This window comes from Macaca fascicularis, chromosome 2, assembly GCF_037993035.2.
Source record: "Macaca fascicularis isolate 582-1 chromosome 2, T2T-MFA8v1.1".
NCBI classification, from domain to species: Eukaryota; Metazoa; Chordata; class Mammalia; order Primates; family Cercopithecidae; genus Macaca; species Macaca fascicularis.
The window spans coordinates 5,355,772-5,374,145 of NC_088376.1; the positions used below are offsets into that span (position 1 = coordinate 5,355,772).

Genomic DNA, 18,374 nt, shown 5'->3' on the forward strand with positions numbered 1-18,374 from the left:
GAGGGTTTGTTTAAGAACATAATTCTCAAAAAATCTAAGAACAGGAACTCGGAAGCACCTGGGTCTGAGGAGGACTAGAACACTAAAGGGTAAAAATGGAGGTCACTTTCTTTATTTCCAGGTGGTCACCTTGTGTCTCTTCTTTCCATTCTGTTTCCATCTCTCTTCCATTTATTCACCTTACAGCTGACCTCATAAAATGGCACTAGGACTGGGGCTTTGCAGCCTTTATGTTTGTCTTCTTATAGCAAATGAGCCTAGCCTCTCATTGTCCCATTTGCAAATATTTTGGAGAGAAAATTTATCGACCTGACTTGGATTAGATGCCCACCTCTAGGCCCCTCATTTCTCTGAATGAAGGTGGGATCATGAAATTCAGATCCATTTAGACCAGCCATTCCAGGCCCTTGGAGAAGGCAGTATCCAGAGAAGGAGGTACGGAGGGACTCACCCATTATATAAGTGTATCTCTACACCCCATCTGTGTTTCAATGACTCCTAACCTTTTCTGGGTCTTGGTCCACTTAAATAATCTGATGGAAAATACAAATCATTTCATCTTAGAAATCTCACGATACACACTTAAATTTTTCATGTAGTTTAGGTGGGTTCATGAACCTCCTGAAATTTGTCTTATATGATTTTCAGTGTTTGGAATAAAAAGTAAGCCAACTACTTAGGAGAAACACAACTATGAGATATCCAAATGATGCTAAATAATTAAAAACTGTAAGAATAGAATTTGAAACTGTGAAGCCTTCCCATGCAATAGATCCGGTGCTGGGTTTAGTAAGAAACAGAATGTGGAATGAGACAGGATTTCTTCCTTCAGGGAGCTCAGAGTCTGCTGAGTACAGATGTAAACAACTAGATTTAATGCAAGACACCCTGCACTATAGCAGCAATGTGAGTAATGTGTTGTGGGAACTCAGAAGGGAGAATGATTAATTTTGAATACTGTATAACACTTCAGAAGTTAGTATTCCTCTGAATACAATCTGATAGCATATATCATCATCATTTTAAGGAAACCCAGATAATGCAGAAAAGTTTTTTGGGGGGATCCTCATAAACAGTACTACTATCCAAGCTTGTATTGCAGGGCTCCTCATTTTGTTCTTTTAATTTTTGAGATGCATCATACTGCAATATGTTGTAGAGCAGAGAACACAGGGCTTCACAATCATAAATACTGGGGTTTCCAGTGCCATGCTGTCACTCACTCACTGTGGGTTTTTAAGCAAAGGAAACTAATTTTTTGAGCCTCAGTTGCTTCACCTGTAAAATTTACCTATTTTGCTTTTAAGGAAATAAAAATCATGTTTATAAACAGTACAGCCTCTGAAACCTAATATATGTCCCACAATGGTAGCCATAAAATTATTTTTATTTATAATCAGGTATACAGATTATCTGTCAGAAGTAGTAAGAGTCTCTAACATGGAGAAAGTCAGAATATTCTGTGTAAGAACGCTGTAGGCATTAGGTATTGCCTCAATAATGCTGTGTAACAACCCACCGCCAAAACTCAGCATTTATACCATCAGGCAGTTATTCTTCCCATTCATGGGTCTGTAAGTTGATTGCCATTTAGCTGATCTAGGTGAGCACAGCTGAGCCAGTCCACTCTAATATGTAGATCAGTTGATCTTGGTTAACGCTTTTGGATTTGATTCAGGTCTACTCCACATTTTGCATTCTGAGGCCAGGTTGAATGGACAGATTTGGTATTTTCTCATTGTGAGTCACAGAAAGCAGAGCCATAGAGCAAGCCCAGCTGTGCAAGCATGTTTGAAGTCTATGTTAACATCTCTTTGGCCAGAGAAAGTCACACAGGGAAGCCCAAAATTAAGGGATGACAAAGTATACCCCACGACTATGAAGCCAGCAATTCAGTCTACCACAGTTACTGTGTAAAAGAAAGACAAGAAACTACAAGGAGCATGAGAGAGAAGACCAAAGAGGTAGAAGCCAGATGCACAGAGATGCAATTTTACCTCTCTCCACTACCTGCAGCCTCTTTATGAATTTATAGCTACATTCTGCTTTCGATACTGGAATACAGAGAGAACTCCAAGCAGTAAAGCTTCTGCCTTCTGTGACCTGGAAGCACAATTTCCTTGCACTTCTCAGCACTGATCACAGACCACACTGTGCGCTCCTTCTTCGTGGACCCAAGCAATGGCTTCTGACACCAACCACCCAGAATTAGGGCAAACTTTAGAGATTAAGGGTACAGCCTCCACAAGAATGCCCTCACTTCAGACACCAGCCTCAAGTGTGGGGCTCTCTAGACCACCTGAACTTCTGATTAGTTGGCTACAAACTTAGGAGTTCCCATTATTCCCTCAGGTTCAACAATTTGCTACAATTTACAGAACTCAGGAAAGTGTTATACTTATGACTGCAGTTTTATTATAGCAAAAAGACATAAATCAGAACCAGTCAAAGGAAGAGACACCTAGGGCTAGGTCTATTAGGGATCTCAAACAAGAGAAACACTGCCATTGTCCTTTCCCCGTGAAGTCAGGATGCCTCACCCTCTTGGCACATTGATGGGTGACAGTATGCAGAGTACTACCAACCAGGGAAGCTCACCTGAGCTTTGGTGTCTGGAGTTTTTATTAAGGTTTCATTATGTAGACATGATTGATTGAATCATTGGCTGTTAAGTCAAACTCAGTCTCTAACCCCACTCCCCTACCTGGAGATCAGGTTGATATCTTGTGGATCAAAGCTCCACCCTCTAATCATATAGATGGTCTTTTGGGCGATGGCAGGACTCTTCCTGAGTCATCTTAACACAAACGCTCCTCATTCCCACCATGAGCCATCTTGTTAGCATAAACTCCCAAGGCCCACCATGCATAAGAAAAATACTATCACTCAGGGCATTTCAAAGATTTAAAGGATACACACCAGGAAAAGCCAGCCAACTTCTTTATTACACAATCTGTCTGTGTCTTTCACTGGACTTCAAACTCTTTGAAGGCAGGTGGAATGTACTTCTCATCTCTGCATACCCCACAGACTCTAGCCTAGCACCCTGCCAGGAAAACATTGATTGATCTGGTATAGGTAAAGACTTAGTCATAGAGCTTTAGAATAAAAGAGTTGAAAGGGCCTTTGGGTACCATTTAGGCATTCCAACACACTCACTTTATATGTGAGAAAATGAAGGACCAGGGAGTTTACATGATTACCCCAGAACACATATTGAACAAACCAGAGACCTACTATAGAGTTTTATCCCAAATTGGACACCCATTTCCCCCTACCCTACCTGTACATGCATAAATACAAACTTAAATATGCACACCCCACTTTTTCCCTTACATCAAAGAAACCAGTGTTAAGCTGTGAGAAGGGAAGAGGTGACAGGTATGAAGACAGGAACTGAAACATGACTACAATATCAATCTTTAAATTCAAATTCCTGTCCTCCTCATGCTTCCTTCCTGCTCTGCCTTGAGAAGCAAATATATTTCATTTTCATCAGCATGTTCAAATATGTAGCTACTAAGAAGGATGTAGTTGTCTTTTTTTAAATAGTTGTTCTTTTTAATTTCTGCCCATTTCCAAACCCTTTAAATAAAAAAAAAAACCCTGAAATCAAAAATACAATATAGTTTAACATTCTCATCTAGAAGCAATATTATTTATTTGTTTATTTTTTAATTTTTTTATTTTTTTGAGACGGAGTCTTGCTCTGTCGCTCAGGCTGGAGTGCAGTGGCGTGATCTCGGCTCACTGCAAACTCCGCCTTCTGGGTTCACGCCATTCTGCCTCAGCCTCCCGAGTAGTTGGGCCTACAGGCACCTGCCACCACACCTGGCTAATTTATTGTATTTTTTTAGTACAGATTGGGTTTCACTATGTTAGCCATGATGGTCTTGATCTCCTGATCGCGTGATCTGCCCGTCTTGGCCTCCCACAGAAGCAGTATTTTCAATGAGTTCTTTTTCTTTATGTAATATACAGCAGTAGTCCCCCATCCACCTGTGTATCCAGAGAGACACTTAACACACCTCTGGCATCTATCACATTGCCTGGCACACTGACATGCTCAGAGAAAGTTGGCTGAATGAATAATAGAGTGAGTGTTTTTTTTTTTTTTTAATTATCCAGCATATGAAGATGAATCTAGCTATCTTCCTCCTTATTCTCCTCATTCTAACTCTCCACTTTCCTGTCATCACTGAAACATAATATTAGTACTGCTTGTCCCATAAGGAAGGCCATTCCCTCTTTTACACACAATTTCTGGTCAGTCTGGTTATGGAGAAAATATTTGCACCATGTGATATGGTAAATATAATAATTACATAACTTTCTAACCCACTATTTTTTATTTCTGAAGGTGACGACAGACTGGATGTGCCACCAGGCAATGTGCTTACCTAGGTGTAAATCTTCTGTTCATGTCTGCTTAATCTGAATCCCAATGCCAGACTCAAGATAATATGCATTTCAATCTCAACCTTTTATTCTCAATGATAAGATTGTAATAGGAAAAAATGCATTTGTCTTTCAGTGAGTTCAACTCATGCCTACCCAAAGCTGGCTCCATATAGACCAGCAGGACAGCTCCTTTCTCCCCCTTTGCTGCTGTCAATATTTTTGAATTCCTGTTTCTCCTGCATTGTGCAGATCAGTGCATTTCTCTATGTGAAGCAGCAGCCTTGGTATTGTGAGGTCTACCAATATAGGTAAGTTCATTTTCTTAGTGCTCCTTTTGAAAGGTGATTTAATAAATAACCCATGACATTGAATAACTTGACTTGAACATATACCCTAAAGCTTTTAATTAATAAAATTGTGTCGCTGCAAAACTCAAATGATGGGACAGAACACAGTTAATCTATGGACTACTGGGGTGGAGTGGGTGGGAAGAGATCTGTCACATTGGTTGTTAATGTATAGATCTAACAACTGGTTGGCTGAATGAATATATTAATTCCCTGGTACTTTGTACATTTTACAGACCAGGGGTTGGCAAACATTTCTTGTAGAGGGCCAGATCGTAAGTAGGCTTTGTGCACTACATGGCCTCTTTGCAGCTAGTCAACTCCACTGTTGCAGCACAAAAGCAGCCATAGACAATAGGTAAACAAGTGGGTGTGGCTGTATTCTAATAAAACATTACCTACAAAATCAGGTGATGAATCAGATTTGGCCTGTGGGCTGTAGTTTGCAGGCCCCTGATACAGACATATGAGAGACATATTACATTATTTTGCTTTTTCCCAAATGAACATTAAAGTGTGAGTTGATGGTATCCTTGTTCTGATTGAATTGGAACGCGGCATTCAGGACGTCTCTTTACGTCCCTGGGCTTTAATGTTTTTGAGGTAGGCTATAGTGCCAATGGCTCAAGCTTTATTTTGCTGACAAAGCCTTTCTGCCGGTAAAAGAAAAGGCAGGAAAAGAGCTGCTCTCTTTGAAATACGACATGTGCAAACTGCCCCTCACTCCACAGAGCACCAGAAATCAGTAAAAACACAGATTGAAAACTAGCAAATGATGAGGTTGTCATTCAGATTAAAAAAAAAATTCAGCAATTCAAGTATAACTAGGGATATAGAATCTCATTCCGTTTCAAAACTAGATTTTTTCCAAAATTGGAGTGCATATACTCAGAGAACTCAAGTTTTGACTGAACCTAGAAGACAGTATGTTGTAGCCAAAGGAGGATGGATAGGAAATCAGGAATTCTAAGAATTCCTGACTCTATCACTAACTAGGTGTGCCATACTGGCCCTCAATTTTATTGCCTTAATGTAAATATATTGGACTAGATACTCTTTGGTATTAAACTCTATAATTCAGGCCATCTAGTCTGTCTGTTCCTCTTTTTGTAAAAATGCTTTGTGACTATGGAACATCTACTATAGGCCTACCTCAGAGATACTGTGGGTTTGGTTCCAGACTACCACAATAAAGTGGATATTGCAATAAAGCCAGTCACATGAAGTTCTGGTTTCCCAGTCCATATAAAAGTTATGTTTACACTATACTGTAGTCTATCGGGTGTGCAATAGCATTATGTCTAAAAAAGTACGTGCCTTAATTTCAAAATTTATTGCTAAAAATGCTAATGATCATCTGAGCCTTCAGCAAGTCATAATCTTTTTGCTGGTGGAGAGCCTTACCTCAAGCTGAGTGGCTGCTGACTGATCAAGGTAGTGGTTGTTGAAGGCTAGGGTAGCTGTGACAATTTCTTAAAATAAGACAACAATAAAGTTTGCCTCGTTGATTGACTCTTCCTTTCATGAGATATTTCTTTGTAGCAAGTGAGGCTGTTTAACAGCATTTTATCCCATTTCAGTACTTTCAAAATTGAAGTCAATTCTCGCAAACCCTGCTGGTGCTTTGTCCAGTAAGCTTATATAATATTCTAAATCCTTTGTTTTCATTTCAACAATGTTTACAACATCTTCACCAGGAGCAGATTCCATCTCAAGAAACCACTTTCTTTGCTCATCCATATGAAGCAACTCTTCATCCATTCAAATTTTATCATGAGATTGCAGCAATTCAGTCACATCTCAGGCTCCACTTCTAATTCTAGTTCTCTTGCTATTTCCACCATATCTACAGTTACAACCTCCACCGAAGTCTTGAACCCCAAAAAGTCATTCATGAAGGTTGAATCAACTTCTTGCAAACTTCCGTTAATATTGGTTAATGTTGATGTTTTTACCTTCTCCCATGAATCATGAATGTTATGAATGACATCTAGAATGTTGAATTCTTTCCACAAGGTTTTCAATTTCCTTTGCCCAGATCCAATAAACAAATCACTCTCTATGGCAGCTATAGTCTTACAAAGTGTATTTCTTAAAAAATAAGACTTGAAATTTGAAATTACTCTTTAATCCATGGACTACAGGATAGATGTGTATTAGCAGGCATGAAAACATTAATTTCCTTATACATCTCCATCAGTGCTCTTGGAGGGTGACCAGATGCATTGTCAATAAACAGTAACATTTTGAAAGGAATCTTTTTTTTCTAAGCAGTAGGTCTGAACAGTGGGCTTGAAATATTCAGTAAACCATGCTGTAAACAGATGTGCTGTCATCCATACTTTGTTGTTCCATTTCTAGAGCACAGGCAAAGTAGAGTTAGCATAATCCTTAAGGGCCCTAGGATTTTCAGAATAGCAAATGAGCATTGGCATCAACTTAAAGTCACCAGCTGCATTAGCCCGTAATAAGAGAGATAGCCTCTCCCTTGGAGCCTTGAATCCAGTTATTGACATCTCTAGTTATTAAAGTCCTAGAAGACATCTTCTTCCAATAGAAGAGGCTGTTTCATTTCCACTGAGAGCTGTGTAGTCACCTTCATTAATTGCCTTAGTTAAATCTTCTGGATCACTTGCTGCAGCTGCTACAAGACTTGCTGTTTCACCTTGTACTTTTACATATAGAGACACCTTTCTCTCAGTCTTAGGAACCAACCTCTTGCTAGTTTCAAACTTTTCATCCGCAGCTTCCTCACCGCCTTCAGCCTTCAAAGAATTGAAGGGAGTTAGGGCCTTGCTCTGGATTAGACTTTGGCTTAAAGTAATGTTGTGGCTGGTTTGATCCACTATCCAGACCACTGAAATTTTCTTCATATCAGCAATAAGGCTATTTTACTTCCCTATCATTCATGTGTTGACTGGAATAACACTTTTAATTTTCTTCAAGAACTCTTACTTTGCATTCACAGCTTGGCTAACTGTTTGGTGCTAGAGGCCTAGCTTTTGGCCTGTCTTGGATTTTGACATGCCTTCCTCACTAAGCTTACCCCTTTCTGGTTTTTTATTTAAAGAGAGACATGTGACTCTTCCTTCCACTTGAACACTTAGAGGCCACTGTGGGATTATTAATTGAACAGATTTCAATATTATTGTCTCTCAAGGAATAGGGAGGCCCCAGGAGAGGAAGAGAGATGCGGAAACAGTCAGTGGAGCAGTCAGACACACACAATATTTATCGATTAAATTTGCATTCTTATAAAGGCACAGTTCGTGGCATCTCAAAACAATTACGATAAAACAGCAAAGATCACTGATCACAGATCACAATAATAGAGGTAGTAATTATTTCAAAAAGTTTAAAATATTGCAAGAATTTACCAAAATGTGACACAGAGACAAAGCGAGCACATACTGTTAAAAAATGGTGCCAATAGACTTGCTAGATGCAAGGTTGCCACAAACATTCAATTTGTAAATAACGCCGTATCTGGGAAGCACAATAAAGTGAAATACAATAAAGCAAAGTGTGCCTGTATGTGCAAAGCACACTTCTAGACTACAGGGAGCCCAGGATAATAAGTATTAAGTCTTGCATTTGAGTTCACGTTAGAAAATGAATCCTTATTTATAAACAGTTGTAATAGTGGTTTAAAAGTTTCAAGCTGAGCAAGAAAGCTGGTGGAAACTAATTTATTGGTTTAATTATTTAAAAAAAGAACATTGGAAGTCAATCAGGACTGGGAAAGCTCATATCTTGGGCAAATATTTTTTTTGAGTAAATATTATGTGACCTCACTGTGCTAGGTGCCAAAAATCTATTGTAAATTTGATTAAAACCAAAAAATAAAACCACAAAAAAATCCTATATTCTAGGAATTCACATCCCAAAGACGTAAAATAAAATTATGTAAATAAAGAATTGCAAAACAATGAGCTTGCAAAAGTAGGTGTTTTGCAATTCTTTATTTACATGTGCTATTGCCTTTAACTGAGGTAACATTTTAAAAAATGCCTTTACTCTTGTGGGCACTACTTCCACTTGCCAGCAAAAGTAAAGGCATTTCAGATGCAGAGATGTTTGAAGGATGGATGTTATATCTCAGTTAAAGGCAATAGCACATCCAACCCAACAGGTATGCAAATTGATATGTGGGGAACAGGGAATAATCCTGTATGTTTGGAGTGTATAGAGCATGGGAGGAGTGGCAAAAGGTAAGACGGAAAAGGTAGAGTGAGACCAGGATGCAGAGATCTCATAGGCCAGTTGGAGAAGTTTGAGCTTAATTTATCAGCAAAATAGAGCCGTAGACCCCTTATAAGCAGCAGATTGTCATGTTCAGATTTTCAGGAAGATCCTTTAGCTATGCGAGGGAAGTAAATTGGAGTGGGAGACTCAAACTCAAAACCCAAGTTAGGAGTCTTGCTTAGTCCACAAAAGAGAAAACAACACACACACAGCTTAATTGACATGGTGTATTTACTCTTTGAATTGATAGGAATTCATAAAATATTGTCATTCAGGCCCTTTCAAGGTAGATCACTTGTTCCAAATGGAATGCCGGACAAAGAACAATCTTGACTTCCTTTTATTTCTGCTTTGTCATTGCAAGGGGTGAACAGAATATGTCTTGGTAGTTACTGGCTGACATAGTTTGAAAGCTAAAATCCCATGGTAGTGATTAAACTATTTTTTTTCACCTAATGGATAAAAATGGAATAAAATGTTTCATAAACACTGATGCTTCTTTTGTAGTGAGTGTTTCCTGGCCAACCAAAGTAATTTTTCAACAACTATGAGTCTGGAAAGAAACTGGACTGGAAATGCAACTCTGATTCCTGGTTCAATTTTAAGTTTTGAGACCACCACACTGTGGCCCATCACCACCATCAACTATATCACAGTAGCATTCATCTTTTCTAAGGGAAAGCCGTTTCGAAAACCCATCTATACAAACTGTAAGTATATAAAGTTTAATTTTTCTTTCTGAATACTTTCCCATTCCCTTTCTCACCCTAGAGTTGTACCTCACTGGAAAATGATGGGCTGAGGGAGAAACAACTGCATGACTCTAAAATTGTTGTTGAATGCCGTGGTCATGGGTGGTAGAGCCCACGTGCAGAAATCTGCTTGTTTGCAGATAAGCACGGACATCATTTAACTGTCGCGAGTCTTGTCCTATTGTGAGTCACGAAGAATCATTTTAAACACACACATGCATATGAAGATACTTTATAAAAGGCTTTAACCAGTTCAAATGTAAATTGACCTCTTTAGCCTTGTAACATTGGGCAAGTTACTTTAACTGTTCTATGACCTTATTTCCTCATTGGCAGAATAGGAGGGAGTATCCTTAATTTGTTAAGTCCTGAGGGAAGGACTAAACAAAGCATTTTATGGAATGGGCCTAGCACAATTTATGTAAAGGATCTGACGCTTATAATCGGGGCTCAAAAAATCTTATTTACTTTCCCAGTATATTAATTTAAGTAGAGTTTTAAAGAAACTCTTCGAAGCTACAATTAAGATCCTCTCAGCTAAGGCTGGGAGTGGTGACTCACTCCTGTAATTCCAGCACTTTGGGAGGCTAAGGTGGGAGGATTGCTTGAGTTCAGGAGTTTGAGACTAGCCTGGGCAACACAGTGAGACCTTGTCTCTAAAAAAATCTTTTACAAATTAGCTGGGCATGGTGGCTCTTGCCTATAGTCCCAGCTACCTGGGGAGGCTGAGGTGAGAGAATTGCTTGAGCCTGGGATTTCGAGGCTGCAGTGAGCTGGGATCACACCACTACACTCCAGCCTGGGTGACAGAGCAAGACCCTGTCTCAAAAAAAAAAAAAAAAATCATCAGGCCAAAGCAGCCAGAGAATATGCCCCATCATTATTGACCAGACTGGGACACTCTTTAGGAGTGAAGTGAGACATGATTAATAATTATGCCAGGCTTAAAGAGAGAATGTCAAGGCAAACTAGATACATGATACCTATCCAGATATTGCATGATAAAGACGGTCACCCTGTCTATCATGTAATTGGCTTCAGTATGATAAATAATGCTATAAAAATATACTTGTGTAAATTACTTTGACTTAGCCTCTTATTTCCTTAGGATAACAAAATTCAGTTAACTGGTGGAATAGTGTGAAAATGTCAAAGCCTGGAATACACAATTTGAAGTTGCTTTCTAGAAAGTTTGTACTGATTTTCACTCTTATCAGTTGTTTTCAAGAGGGTATGCTTCTTAATAGTACATCCAACATGAAGTACTAGTTAAAAAACAAAATTTGTGCTGGGCTGATTCTAGAAAATAGTGTCTCATTTGGTTTTAGTTTGCATTTTTTTCATGATCTTTTTTCCATTGTCTTTATGCACAGGAAGTTTTTTCTAATTATTAAATAGTATAATTATCATGATTAGTTTTGAAGTGCTTTTAAAATCTAATGTTAATTTTGGTGTACAGTTTGAGGTAGGGATTAAAACAAGTTTCTGCAACTAGTCAACTGGTTTTGCTAGCAGCTTTTATTGACTATTGAGTTTTTAATATTAATTATTTTTCCACTGAATATACCACCTTTATTGTAACTATCTTCATATATATTTGTACATCATTTATATTATGAATTATGTTTATATGTATATGTCTGTATAGTTTCCAGACTATCTTTTCTGTTTTTAAACATCAGTCTATTCTTGATTTACCACTATATTTTAAAACGTATAGTTTTATAATGTTTTACTTAATAAGTGGCAAGATCAGTGTGCCCTCATTATTCCTCATTTTAAAAACTCTTTCTTTCCTGTTCATTCTTTAAGATAAACTCTAGAATAAATTGCAAGGCTTTTAAAATTTCCCTTTGGGCTTTTGATACTTTGGGAAGAATTTATGTTGGTATATAACTTAATCTTCCCATTTAGGAACATGTCATGTCTCCCCATTTATTCTTGCTTTTTGTTAATGTCTCTCAGTAAATATTTGTTGTTTTCTCCATTACAAATCCTGCCTGCACATTGATTTAAGAAACTAATCTGGCCAGGCGTGGTGGCTCACACCTGTAATTCCAGCACTTTGGGAGGCCAAGGCGGGCAGATCACCTGAAGTCAGGAGTTCAAGACCAGCCTGGCCAACATGGTGAAACCCCGTCTCTGCTAAATAATACAAAAATTAGCCGGGCATGGTGGTGGGCACCTGTAATCTCAGCTACTTGGGAGGCTGGGGCAGAGAGAATTGCCTTGGCAACAGAGCAAGACTCTGTCTCAAACAAAACAAAACAAAACCAAACAAAAACTAATCCTTTCTATTTTATATTTTTGGTTATATTGTGAATGACTTTCCCATTATATTTTCTAATGGGTTATCACTAATACACAGGAAATGCATGGTGTTGTTATACATTAATAACTTTAAAAATTATAAATGTATTTTACAAGCAGAATATATTTGTTGTCTAGCACTTATAATTATTATTATTATTTTTGAGATGGAGTCTTGCTCTTTTGCCCAGGCTGGAGTGCAGTGGCACGATCTCGGCTCACTGCAACCTTCGCCTCCTGGGATCAAGCAATTCTCTGCCTTAGCCTCCCGAGTAGCTGGGATTACAGGCGCCCACCACCACACCCGGCTAAATTTTTTTGTATTTTCAGTAGAGGCAGGGTTTTACCATCTTGGCCAGGCTCGTCTTGAACTCCTGACCTCGTGATCCACCCACCTCGGCCTCCCAAAGTGCTGGGATTACAGGGGTGAACCACTGCACCCGGCCTAGTACTTCCATTTTAATAGTAGCTGCAAAGTCCTTTTACATGAATTGAGTGGATTAGAGGTAGATTAGTGCCCTCACAGTGACATAAAGCTTGTGGGTAAATTAAAACCCCTGTACCAAACATAACTGATAATTTTAAATGTAAAATGTTTTACAATTTAGCACACGGCTATGCTAACCAATGTAATGTGATAACAAACATATATTCTCAGGTTGTAAGTCAAAAGCCTTTGGAACTACTATTAAAATATACAAGCAACTTTATTTTGATATAACAGAAAACTCTTTGCCCTTTTTAACAGCCTTTGACAGAAACTCAACTTTATGATGAGAAGACATAGAAAAAGTAGAGGCTTAACTTTTCTGGAAACAAGTGTGAACATTTATAACCTTATCTGAAAATAAAGTGTAATGGCTTACACAGGATTTGCTTTCCTAAAGCACCTGCATTAACAGAACCCTATTCCTTCATGATTCCCCAGCAGCATCAACTAACCAACAAGAGCCAACATTCAACTCTTTATTACATCTTTTCAATCAAAGCTGAATTTTAAAAGATGACCTTATAATTTTGTTTCTACATTGCTCACTTGTGCACAGGCGAGGCCTAGTTTTTAGACCATGAGACAGTGATGTGCACACCACTCAGCCCCAGTCGCTAGTGAGGTCCAGGCCTTCATCAGAACAGACCTTTCAGGCACCCTCTTCTTTCCAGCTCTGGGTTCCTGGGACTCCAAATCCATGAAGTAAATGAAAAATCCACACAGCCATTTCCTGAAATCGTATCACCAAGCCATTTAGATTGCTTTATCTTGAGAGATGCAATTCCTACTTTTCTTCTGTCTGCCTCATACCCTTCTCAGGCACTTCTGAGAGGTGCTGCATTTATTTATACACATAAAGTGTGGCATGAATAAATATTGAGGGTGTGTGTAGGTGCTCAAGGATGAAAACAGAACTCTGTTCACTTCAAAAATAGAGCCTGCTATCAAGGGGCAGTTGCCTCAGATTTCGGGTTGGTATAGGCCTATAGAGAGTTGGGGATGGGGAGACTAGAGCAACACTGAATAAATGAGACAGAGTGTAAGAGAAAACTTAGTTTGTTCACTTATTTATAACTTTACAGGATTATCAGAATCATTTGTATCATGGCAATGCTGATTCAATGCTATTGTTTGGGCCTGAAGGTGATAATTCTATTAAAAAAGATATTTCTAAGGTACCACCTCTAAAGTGCTCTGCTAAAACCTCTGACAGAGGAGTGGGTGAGGTTGGGAATAAGAACAGAGATGCTGGCACAGTGCATCTGGGAAGTTTAGCTCCCAAAATTAAAACAATCTGGGCAGGATGGAAAGAAGGAATGCAACAGATGTACATGCTAATTTCTCATTTACTTTTTCAAGTCAGAGTCCCAGAGAACCAGAGACAAAGCCATTTTCAAATGGTCACAGTCCAGTTGATACATGAATTAAGATCATGCAAAGCAGAGTATGATACATACTATATGAAATAAGCTTTTGTAAGGGAGTATTACTCTCTGAAGAGGAGGTGGTATTTTAACTGGGTTAAGAAAAATTGGAGGCCGGGCGCTGTGGCCCACACCTGTAATCCCAGCACTTTGGGAGGCTGAGGCGGGTGGATCACAGGTCAGGAGTTCGAGCCCAGCCTGGCCAATATGGTGAAACCTCGTCTCTATGAAAAAAAAAAAAAGAAAAAATTAGCCACACGTGGTGGCAGGCACCTGTAGTCTCAGCTACTCAGGAGGCTGAGGCAGGAGAATCGCTTGAACCAGGGAGGCAGACGTTGCAGTGAGCTAAGATCGTGCCACTGCACTCCAGCCTGGGCGACAGAGACTCCGTTTCAAAAAAAAAAAAAAAAAAAAAAAAGAGGAAAGAAAAATTGGAGCATGCCAAGACAAGAATATTGTTATGTACATAGGGCATTTTTTTTTTTTTTAACAAAGACACAGAAGCTGGAGTGTTGGGCCTCCGTGGAAGCTGGAGGTTTTATGGTTTACCTTTCCAGTTGCCCATAAGGAAGAGTAGTCAGAGACCAGGTTAAAGGTTGATTGGGCCCAGATTGTGGAAGGCCTTGAATGTCAGTAGAGGATCCCTGAACTTTATTCTCTAGGCAATGAGGAAGAATGAGATGGCGACAAGAAGACTGTTTATCCCATGCAAGCACAACTCACTGGACACACAGTGATAGTGAACCAGGGCAGCAGCTTCATGGACGTTACTGTAATACATTTAACAGTCTTCTACATCCAGACTTTCAAGGAAAGAGTCTAAGATATTACCTTCATCTTACAAGCATTAGAACATATTTCAAAACATATGAGGATATATCAAAACATCTGAAGATATATCTGGTATTTGCCCAACAGAGATAATTGATTCTGCGATGTGTGCCAGATTATAAGAAACATTCTTTTTAACATCTAAAAATAATGTTTGGTATTTCCTCAGATATATTTTCATTGCTGCTGCTAGCTGCCTTGAGCCTCACAATTTTCATTCTGTTTTCTGACTTTCAAGTTATCTACCGTGGAATGGAGGTAAGTGGCATTCATTTGCACATCTGGCATGACTCGTGTACATGGACCGTGTATTCACTGTAATTCACAAGTCAATTATTACTGTGTTCTCTTTGACCACCAAATACTGTGAGGCTATTTCTATGTACTAGAAGGGCAAATAAGATATCTGGATTTCACCTACACTGGCCTCCAGTGGTTTTCATTTTATCAATACTATTGGGTACATTTATCCTGTACCTACCTGAAACATTATGTTTGGATACTTTATTATGCTATGTTATACCAATACAATAAAATTAATGCAATAATACAATAATTTTTCAAGTACAATTTTCAAAAAAATAAACCATATCATAGAAATCCTTTATAATGTAGTTATAAAGGGAAAGAAAATATAGACTTGTAAGACAGTCATGTTTTGTCAGACACTGACTATATGAAGCTTTGTATCAGTGGATATAATTTGATCCAGGATGCCCTGGGTTAAAATTTAATTCATCAAGAGGTTATTGAACTAATTCTTGGACCCAGTATTGTGAGAGAAATAAAGAGAAGGATTGGCTCCTGACCTCCGAGTCAGATTTGTTGTGAAGATGAGACATACTGGAATGCTACCTGAGGCTATCCATACTTGAAGAGAGTGTGAAAACAGAACTGGGAAGAACATAGAAGAAGGAGGCCTCACTGTGGACTGTGGCTGTCATGGGAGGCATTTCATGGATGACATGCAACTTGACCTGGGTCCAAAAGGATAGGCTACATTTTGCTAGGTAGGAGGTAGGGATATTCCCAACAAGAACAGCATAAGAAGCGAAGAGGACTGAAAGAGCTTTTGTCTTAGAAATGCAAATGAATGTAGGGTGGCAGAGACAGAAATCAAAAGCAAGGCTTACCCAAGCACTAGAAGACTGGCTAAAACTGAGGCCATGTGCTGTGGAGTATGAACGAGAATGAATAATAAAGGCAGGCATGGATGGATGGAGGCAGCTAGAGAAGTTTCGACTTTATGCCAAGAGCGACATGGAGTGAATGAAGCTATCTGAACAGGCTTCTCAGCAGGGTACTGAAGACAGATTAATTAGATGATGGCAGGAAGACTACATGTGAGAGGAGAGAAGCAATTAGGAAATGAAAACCCATTCATTCATTTATTTATCAAACACGAAGCTCCAGAGTGAGTTTGGTACTGGAGTTACAAAGACGAATAAGGTGTGGTCACTGCTCTCAAGTAGTTTAGAAGCGAGGAGAGAAAACCATTGCATAAATAAATAATTCCAGGGTCAGGCACGGTGGCTCATGCCTGTAATCCCAGCACTCTAGGAGGCCAAGGTGGGTGGATCACTTGAGGTCAGGAGTTCGAGACCAGCCTGGCCAACATGTTAAAATCCCGTCTCTGCTAAAAATAGAAAAATTAGCTGGGCGTCGTGGCAGGTGTCTGTAATCCCAGCTACTTGGGAGGCTGAGGCAGGAGAATGGCTTGAACCAGGGAGGCGGAGGTTGCAGTGAGCTGAAATTGTGCCACCACACTCCAGCCTGGGAGACAGAGCGAGACTCCATCTCAAAATTAAATAATTCAAAATCAAGTGCCTTCCAGGTCAAGGGATGGAGAAGAGTTAGTTCTCCTGGATCGGAGTGGTGGCAGCCATGAGAAAAAGAGCCAGGTTCTCTGCTAGAATCTGACCCAACTTTTCCAAACAACCCTTTAATCCAAACCACCCTTTCCAGTTTGCTGTATTTCACAACTTGATAAAGACTCTCTCCACCTGGGGAAAAAATGACAAAGTGTTACTTTGAAAAAACCAGTATCAGCATAGGGGTGAGAATTAGGGGTGAGCATTTAGATAGTATGGAGGGTCAGTGGGTTTTGTTCTCAAGGGAGTTCAGTCCCACACGCAGTCAGTCATAAATATTCTACTCTTGGGGGGGGGGGTCTCAGAAAAAAGGCTGTGTAACTAGCCTTTCGCTATGGAGGCAGCCGTGGGAAGTTATGGATGCAGCCATGGGAAGTTACGGCTCTCACACTTTAAATAATTGTATTTAATGATCAATGTGTACCCTTAAATTTTAAAAACTGGGGGGTTTGAAGGGTTCATTCAACTTTCATTAAGCCATCAGATATAGGGCCAGGAGCAATCTGCATCTAGTTTCAATCAAAATATACTTACATTTCTCTGTCCTCCTTAACGAATGAATTTCAGGTAGAATTTGCTTTGGGAAAATTAGAAGTATTAACATTATTTGATGAATGATTTAATCTTATCCTTCTCTCTGTTTGAAAAGATAAAAATGAAGAGAGACATAGAGCCTCCAAAATGTCCTGTCTTATATTAGTGATTCAGGGCATATTTCTCAGTAGACACCGTTAGGCTGTCAACGCTACACCGGCCAAGAGGTCGTCCATTCTCCTTCGAATTCTGGCTCTGCCATTTATTTAGCAGCTGTGGGTCCTTCAGTTGTAAAGTAATGCCCACCTCTAAGCTCAGAGAGTTATTACAAATACATAAATAATATGGTCTTTTTTCAAAGTGTAAAGTATGAAAAATGTAATAATGGTATTTGTTTTTCAACAGTTGATCCCAACCATAACATCGTGGAGGGTTTTAATTTTGGTGGTAACCCTCACCCAATTCTGTGTGACTTTCTTTGTAGAGGTAAAGTAATCTCTCTATTTTTTCTAGGAAGATAAACAAATTAAGGATCTCATTTTCAACAGGTGCTTATTTTCTAGAGCAACCACTTTGATCCCCCAGAATGACAGTTATTAAGGGTTTATTAAAATGGTACATATTCTTTTGGGGGAAAATTACAATTATTTGAAGTCTGCATAGAAATGCTCTTGATATCTTCACATAGAAAGCAAAACATGAATTCTAATTTTGCTTCCATGAATGCACTGTATTGCACTTTTCTAATATTTTCAACAATCTAGTAAACACTAGACCAGGTGACCTTCCAACCCTAAAACTCAATGAGACTTTTTAGAGTGACGAACTGCCTTCCGGAGGGTTTCCTAAGAGGAGAAGCCGTTGCTTATTCTAGTCAATTCCTTTTCGTGAAGGTCTTCCCCTTACAGTGTTTCTTTTCTACTCAGTGTCACTAAATGACTTTACCCACTTAGTAAGAGGTTCAAGTACTATCTTTGTAAAAGGAGAGCTCCTTTTTGTAAAAGGAGAGTTTTGTTTTAACTCATGTGCTTTAAGACTTTTTGGAAAAGGGATCAACCAAATTTTAAAATATATATACACCTCATTATATATAGTATGTTTAAATTTTCTCATACTCTTTAACTCAGAGATTCCATTTTTGAGACTGTATGTTTTAATAACCCAAAAGA

At 39.0% G+C, this 18,374-nt stretch overlaps 1 protein-coding gene and 1 long non-coding RNA gene across 2 annotated transcripts in view; one reads left to right on the top strand and one right to left on the bottom strand.

Moving 5' to 3' along the window:
• The window catches only part of ATP13A5 (ATPase 13A5), a 115,021-nt gene that overhangs the window by 94,838 nt on the left and 1,809 nt on the right, over window positions 1-18,374 (top strand). Inside the window, exons 26-29 of the mRNA XM_005545383.5 lie at window positions 4,535-4,709; window positions 9,501-9,703; window positions 14,970-15,058; window positions 17,611-17,691. Coding sequence (XP_005545440.3) covers window positions 4,535-4,709; window positions 9,501-9,703; window positions 14,970-15,058; window positions 17,611-17,691 — 548 coding nt within the window. The remainder of the gene's footprint in view (window positions 1-4,534; window positions 4,710-9,500; window positions 9,704-14,969; window positions 15,059-17,610; window positions 17,692-18,374) is intronic.
• LOC141409604 (uncharacterized) lies at window positions 12,746-17,939 on the bottom strand. Its single transcript, XR_012430579.1, has 2 exons — window positions 15,934-17,939; window positions 12,746-13,275 (listed from the first exon to the last, which is right to left on the bottom strand). It is a non-coding gene; the product is annotated as an uncharacterized lncRNA (long non-coding RNA).